At 37.7% G+C, this 8384-nt stretch overlaps 1 protein-coding gene across 1 annotated transcript; it reads left to right on the top strand.

The window, feature by feature from the left end:
• The first annotated feature begins 345 nt into the window (after positions 1-345).
• VWC2L (von Willebrand factor C domain containing 2 like) lies at positions 346-964 on the top strand. The gene has a single exon (XM_027770266.1). The coding sequence runs from the start codon at positions 413-415 to the stop codon at positions 806-808; it is 396 nt and encodes a 131-aa protein (XP_027626067.1). The 5' UTR covers positions 346-412; the 3' UTR covers positions 809-964.
• The last annotated feature ends 7420 nt before the right edge of the window (positions 965-8384 follow it).

The following is an 8384-nucleotide window of genomic DNA, read 5'->3' on the forward strand; positions in this document are numbered from 1 at the left end:
CTTGTGCTATTTGTAAATAGCTACCTATAATCACATTTTGAGGCTCAGTAAAAACACTTTTTTAAAATTTACACTAACCCAGACCTTTAAAATTCAAAATTAAATTCAAGTTGGAGGTTCCTATGTAAAATAACTTCATAAAGGACAAATTTTAATGTATATACTGCCAAAGATCAACTCCTCAAACTTCACTAAATAGTTGCATGCACTCCATCTATTTGAGGTCTTAATACCTTCCAAATTTATTCCAAACAGTTTAAGAGCATAGGCTAAAATGAATCTATATTCTCTTTATATATGTCAAACTATTCTTTTTAAATATTTGTTTTCAGCCTACCCCTCTTGTATTCCCATGGAAGGAGCTGAGTGTATCTAAAATTAAGAGCACATCCAGAAGACTTTGAGGAGGGGGATGGCTCTTCATATTCATGAAGCTTGTATACTTCTGTTGGTTATCCCTGGATTGGTCACCTCTGCTGCCATCAGTCATGAAGACTACCCTGCTGATGAAGGTGACCAGACCTCCAGTAACGACAATCTGATCTTTGATGACTATCGAGGGAAAGGGTGTGTGGATGACAGCGGCTTTGTATACAAGTTGGGAGAACGATTTTTCCCAGGGCATTCCAACTGTCCATGTGTCTGTGCTCTAGATGGACCTGTTTGCGACCAGCCAGAATGCCCTAAAATTCACCCAAAGTGTACTAAAGTGGAACACAATGGATGCTGTCCTGAGTGCAAAGAAGTGAAAAACTTTTGTGAATATCATGGGAAAAATTACAAAATCTTGGAGGAATTTAAGGTATGAATTACCCTCCATATTTATTAAATACTGACTATTCACACTACATACGTAGTAAATTGGCACTGCACTAAAACTAAAACTGGGAAAATATATTTTTGGATTTCCTTTCATTTACAACAATGTACTTCTAGTTAGCATAAGTAGCACTATGGTATACAAACGGCCAGATGATGCATTGATCAGTATCTGTAGAGTTTTGCAGGATCTTTTTCCTTCAGAAGTATTTACGGCATACTTAACATCTTATATTTTACCCCCTAAACATTTGTTTTATGTTATGACCAAAATATGTTTTCTTAGAGAAAACAATTTTGTTTATAGGCTATGTGTTTATTAAATTAATTTTTCAATGTTGTTATTTGTGTGTGTGTGTGTGTGTGTGTGTGTGTGTGTGTGGCATATTAGCCTATATTTTGAGCCATTTAACTATAATCTAGAATTATTTATTTAGTGTATGAAAGTGTAAAAATGTGCTACAGAGATGTACTTATGAGCTGTGGGCTGCACGTTAAGAAGTATGTTGGGCCTACTTGTTGTAGAGTAGGATCCTGATTTCGTTCTCTGCTTATTAGATTTTTTTGCTTACAAGACTCTCTAGAGAACTGAATTTTTATCATAGTCCATTGTAAAGACAATTTTTTTAAGACTGCATGGCATTTCTTAGTTTTTCTTTTATGCTTGTGTCATCTTTTCAAGTAACTTGGAGTTCATTTTTATCTTTTCTTGGATTTTCTTTCTAATTGGGGTGTCCTACAAGCCTGATCTGAACCCTGAGGGTGTGAATTAATACACCAAAAATGTCCTCCTTAAGTGTACTGACAGTTTGTGCCTTCCAGTGTCTGTCATACTGATGACTTGATTCTAAGGTTTCATTTTATCTAACCCAGTCCTCTGACAAGATGGTCAAAGTCTTATAGGCATAAGAAAATATAACTACTTTTCAAGGTGATTGTTTCTTTTTGAGAAAAGAACATTCAGTTACGGATACTGACTCAACTTCTCTCTCCCCAAAAGTCAAATGGTAACAGAAATTAATTTGTAGGAAAAAAGTTTGAACTGATTATCATTAAAGTATTCTGCATATTCATATCTCATTGTATTCAGTCTATTCCATGTTATGGGTTCAAACTAGTTCTAATTTACCCAAGAATACCCAATAATTTTAACTAGATTCCTTAGAATACAGGAGAAACTTTAATTATTAATAGTACATTTAACCTTTCTAGACAGTAATGTTATTATAGACTTTTTCATGTGTTATAATATTTTTGGCACAGTATTGAGAGTCTAGTAAAATTACTATAGACATTATTTAATAGCCATCAATAAAGTACACTTATTCATGGCTAATAGTCTCTAAAATATATACTTGGGCATTATTTATACTTTCAGGTTAATGAAGGCAAACACAAGTACACAACACATTATTTGATTCTAGACATGGTTCCAGAATCACGCTTCTCTTTTCTAACATGCATATATATCTAGAGTAGAATGCCAAAATGTGTTGTGGTAACATCATCTTACAACCTAGACCAAGCGTAAAAAGTATATCAGGTAGTTTTTGAGATTTATGTAACTAGATAATCAGTATGTAATAATAAGGAAAAGAGATTTTCTGATTATTTCCCAATTTGTCACTAGTGTTATTGTTTTCCGTCTTTTAGACAGAGATAGTTCATTACAAATTGTTATGCAATCATATCAAAGAATAGATATATAAAAAGTTTATAATTCCTCATCCCTTCTAACTATACTCTGTTAATAATCTAATTAATCTCTACTCTATACCTTCCAAATATAGAACCCATTCATGTGCACAGCTTTTCTATCTGACTTTCTGTGCCATGAGATTTTTAAATGGAACTATGAAAATATAAGCTACTTTTTCACGAAAAAACTTAGAACCAAAAAGATTTTCTTAACCTTATCTACAGCAGACTTATAAGAATGAAGAACTGAGTCCAAGAAAATGTAAGTTACTTGCCCAAAATTATCAATTTATTTAACTTATTTCTAAATGTTGCCATTCTAACCATAAAGGCTAACCATAAAGGCTATTCAGCCTTTCAAAGAACTTTGGCTCTAAGGTCAGATAGACCTAGATTCAAATCCCAGATTCATCACTTGAATCTAATTTGGATGGAGTACTTGAAGTACAGTACAGTGCTATTGGCTATAAAATCATCATCATAATAATTACTTCCCTTGAGAGGAGATGTTGGAAATATTTAATGAGACATAATTTGTGTGAAGTCTCTAGCTTTGTGATGAGAGGTACATAATAGATATTGAATAGATAGTTGTTCCGATCCTTCTAAAAGCTAATACGCAGAATTAACTCTAAATTAATTTTATGTCTATTTTTGTTTTGGTTTTGGTTTTTTAGAGGTTTGTGCTATAGGGCATGTGTGCTCACCAGAGAGACAGAGAGAAACAGAGAAACAGAAAGCGAGAAATCACTCCCCAGGGGGGATGGCTGCACTGCAATTGCTTCTCCATTCTCCTCTCGGGATCTCGGGCACGCACGCACACGCGCCTGGCGTGAGTTTAAGCCATGGTCCGGTACTCAAACCGCAGTCGACTACATGAGAATCCAGCGACACAGTCATTAAGCTAAATGCTGGTCCCTGTCTTTGACTATGTTTTATAGTGGAAGTTCAACTTTAAAAATCTTCCAAATGAAAGAATTACAATACTTTTTAAAAATGTTCCACTTACCATATAAACTATATGAATCTAAATAAATATTAGCCATAATCTGTTATCTTGATTCTCTTCCAACTCAGTTTGCAAGAAATAAGTAATTTTTAAAAATGTATATTACTTTTTTTTTTGAGTGGGGGGCGTTTTTTTCGAGTGCAGCGCGTGCACTCGCCAGAAAGACAGAGAGACAGTGAGACAGAAAGCAAGAAAGCACCCCCCAGGAGGGGTGGCCACGCTGCAATCCCTTCTCCTCCATTCCCCTCTTGGGATCTCGGGCACGCACACACATATGCCCTGTGTGAGTTTAAGCCACCAAATTTGGGACTCAAACCACAGTCGACTACGTGGGAGACCAATGACATAGCCATTATGCGAACAGCTGGTCCCAAGATGTATATTACTTTCACATAATGCTGATATGCTATTAAAGAGGTTGTATTATAGGATATTCCTTACATATAACATATTCAACAAACTTTTTTATAATTTTTTTTTTGCTATATGGTGCATATACTCACCAGAAGAGACACACACACACAGAGAGAGAGAGAGAGAGAGAGAGAGAGAGAGAGAGAGAGAAAATGAGAAAGCAAGCACTCCTCTCCAGGGGAAACGACCACACTGTAACCCCTTCTTTTCCATTCTCTTCTCAGGGTTTTGGGCACATGCCCAGTATGTTTTTCAAGACACCAAGTCCAGGACTCAAACCACACAGTTGACCAGGTGGGATCTAGCCACCTTAACCTCCACCTCCAGCTGGCCCTATTCTACAAACATTTATTGGACTGTTTAATATACATGACATTAAGAATCAGCAGTTGGCATAATGACTAAGTCACTGTACTCCCATGTAGTCGACCGTGGTTCAAGTCCTGGACCTGGTGGCTTAAACTCCTGCCAGGCATATGTGCATGCCTGCCCAAGATCCCAAGCAAAGAATGGATGAGAAGGGATTGTGGCGTTGTCATCTCCCCTGGGGGGTGATTTCTCGTTTTCTGTATCTCTATCTCCTCTTTCTGGTAAATGCATGTGCTCTATAGCAAAAATCTCTCCAAAAAAATATATACATATGTGTATGTGTATATATGTGTGTGTGTGTGTGTGTGTATACACATACATGACACTGTGGATGTACTTACATTGGGAAGCAGGATATCTAGGAAGCACATTCTCTACATATTAGGAAAGCATGAGCAGTGGGGAGAGAGTAGGGGATAAGAGTGGTCAAAACTTACATATATGGGGATCTGCAGATGGTATCATGGCTATGTTGCTGAATTCCATGTAGTCTACCATGGTTCAAGTCCCAGATAGGGCAGCTTAAAACTCAAGCCAGGTGGATGTGTGTGCATGCCCAAAATCCCAAGAGGAGACTGGAGGGAAAGGGGTTGCAACATTGCCATCTCCCATGGGGGGTTGTGTCTTGTTTCTCTCTCTCTGTCTCTCCAGTAAGTGCATACACCCTATAACAAAAATCTCTCTCAAAAAAAGAAAAGAAAAGAAAAGAAAAAGGAAAAAAACTTAAGTATATAGTTATGAATCCCTGTGTAATTCCCAAGGAATTATGGCATAAGAAGCTCATTAGCATGGTATAAATCTTGGTCAAGCAGTACTTTTTCTTCAGCATAGTCGAAGTTGAGTCAGCTCTTCAGAAAATACTTGAAATTGGTCTGGGAAGATTAAAACTCTGAAGCAGAAACTGCTGGAACAAAATCAGGGATTGGGATGAATAGAAACTGCAGAGAGAAAGAAGATGGAAATAACTAGAAGCTGGATCTGACTAAAATGCTATCTTAATAAGAGGTAAATTTGGTTATGTGTTGGTGAATAGTGGATAGGACAGACTTCAGTAGTCACCTAAATATTTAGATTCAGTCTGAAGAATAACAAGGAATAAAATGCAGGTAGTTGTGCATAGAGATGACCTAGTTAAATGTGATTTTTTAAAAACAAGATTACATTGTGGGACCAGCAGATGGCGTAATGGGTAGGTCACTGAACTCCCATGTAGTTGACTGTGGATCATGTCTCAAATCCAGCAGCAAAACTCATGCCAGCCACATGTGCATGTGTGGCCAAGATTCTGAGAGGAGAATAGAGGAGAAGGGATTGTGGCATAGCCATCACTCCTGTGGAGTGATTTCTCGCTTTCTGTCTCTCTGTCTCTTTTTGTCTTTCTGGAGAGTGCATGTGACCTACAGCAAAAATCTCTCAATTAAAAAAAAGAAAAAAAAAATACTATCTTGTATCCAAGTAACAGAATTGAATGGAGGTAATCAAAACAAACAAACAAACAGAACAAACAAAAAATAAAAACAAAGAATGTACTGCCCAATATGCATAGACACAAGACATTCAGAACCATTTTCAGGATAAAATCTAAATTCTTTAATATGGTTTGGATTCTACTCATCAGCCTTTCTAAAGACCTCAGATGCTCAATGACTTCTCTTCCCTGAGGGTTTACTCACACTGTCCCACTGTGTGGAACATCTGCCCAATGTTGCTTAACCGTGTAAATCCTAGGGGACTCCTTTGACATTCTATTTAAACCTCATCTCCACTGGAAAACCTTCTGCCTGTCCTACTGCTGTGTCCCAGCTAGATCTCCTTCCTCTCCTACATGTGTCCACAACATACCGTGCACATCACTTTATACACACTACAACACAGTTCATTTCATAATAACACCATGACAATTTTAGACTTATTGTTAGAGGGTGCATGCATTTGCCAAAGGATCGGGGTGAGAGAGGGGTGAGAAATCACCCCCACAAAAAGCTGGCCATGCTGCAATCCCTGCTCCTACAACCTCCTCTCTAGATTTTGGGCACACATGCACATGAGCTCAGCTTGATTTTCAAGTTCCTGGGTCTAGGACTAAAACCATGCAGTCAGCCATGTGGGATCCATCTACCTTAACCTCAGTGCCACCTGCTGGCTCAAAAATTTTAGACTCTTTAAAGTTTATTCGTTTATTTCTTCCATGAATGAGAGAAAGACAGCACCTCCAAGAGGGTCTTGAGGCCATGGTCCACCCCCAGCCTTGAGCCAGCCCCAGATCGTGGGTACATGGTTACCCAGTGTACTCAGGGAGGCCACTAGATACAAACTGGAAACTTTTCCATTTGAGTTAACCTGACAAAACATTGAATGTTACTGCTGCAATACCATCCATCCCAGAATTATTTGATTAGCCCTATTTTTCAGATAACAAAACTGAAGCACCAAAATGTAGATAATTTGTCCACTATCAAAGAGCTGAAAAGTGGAAGGTCTAGAATTCCAACCAGAGAGGCTGGCTGCAAAAATCTAAGCTCTTCTTGTTATTGCCTCTATCATGCTGCAGGAACACATCCAATGTGAAACCACCTGTCTCTCACCCCAGACGTGACCTCTTTGAAGCTAAGAGCAGTAATTTCTTTTCTCTCCTCCATTCCCATCCCCTAGTGTCACGAAACTAGAAAATAGGCAGTCAGTATATTGTTGGTGACTGACAAGCTGGGTCAGATTTTAGCTGAATCTATAGAGTAAAGAAGTTAATTAGAGTTCTCCGAAAATGCATTAGTTTCTGCTTATGTGTTGATCTCTTCCTTTTAATTAGTTCAAGAAGCATTCAGAGTTCAGATAAAGAGTGCTTTGGGGGCTGCTAAAGATGACACTCCTTGTTCCCTGATGAAGCGCCTTTTTTTTCCCCATCTGCTTTTACTTTCTGCACCTCTTCCCAACCCCTTCTTAGCCAAGGGTGGTCCTGGATTCAGTCTCCACCTGATGTGGCAATGGCCTCCCCGCCACTCAGTTGTGCTGCCTCATCCTTTACAGTTAAAAAACACATCACACTTCCATCTTTTCTGATCACCAAATTCAAATATGAATTGACCTACATGTGTCACCTGATGGGAAGAATAATGTTTTTTATAAAGAGGTGTTTTTTCTGCTATTATGGTTATTTATTTTTCATTTACGGATGCATGCTTTGAAAATGGATTTCCCTGTACTCTTTTTGAAAACTAAAGTCTTCAGTGTTCTGGTAATAATTGTATTAAGATAAAGGTCACTGTATAGTAGGTTCCTTCATTCTTCTTTTATGTGTATCCGGACACCATGACACTGGGACCTAGTTTTTAAGAAATAAAGTGCATAAATAATAGATTATAATAGCATTTCCAACCAAAAAAAGTTACTTGGAAATGTAGGCCCCATCAGCTTTCACTCTGTACTTCACTATCTCATGCTGAGTTTCCCAAAGGCAGACAAAATTTCTTATTTTGCTCAGTATTTTTATAACTCTGATTTTGCTAGAATTAGCCTTTCTGGGAATTTTTTTTTGTACTTTGAAACTCGTACTGATTTAGTTTTAGGTCATACACTGAAGGTTATACTACACGCAGCTGAGAGATCTTATTTCAGCTTTTGCATATCCTGTTTTATCTTAAAATGATTTTCTGTAGTCACTCCCCAGTGTCTCCAAGTCAGGATTTGGATTTGGCCCAAATCCCTCCCCTGTGTGCACTGACCTTTGTGTTTTTCCCACTATGGGCCAAAGACAGTTCCTCAGGTATTTGATTTCTATAATTGAAATGTTCAGTTTGAATCTTTCCTTATGCTGCATGCTCCGTGTGCATATTATCACTTTTTCTAAAAAAAAATAAACATGTTTTCATGCTGTGGTAAATTGCCATGTTTTTGCCCTGAATTTGTATTTAAAATTTAAATCTTGAGGAAAGAGGACAGGATATTATACGCCGTTGATACCAGTTTAGATTTAGAACTGACTTGTTTTGGGATTTTTTTTTAATTTGCATTTGTTTATTTTTAGGGAAATTTTTACTATAGGGCACATGCACTTTCCAGAGAGACACAGAGAGCCCGA

This window comes from Tupaia chinensis, unplaced genomic scaffold (genome assembly GCF_000334495.1).
Source record: "Tupaia chinensis unplaced genomic scaffold, TupChi_1.0 Scaffold000018_1, whole genome shotgun sequence".
Lineage (NCBI taxonomy): Eukaryota > Metazoa > Chordata > Mammalia > Scandentia > Tupaiidae > Tupaia > Tupaia belangeri.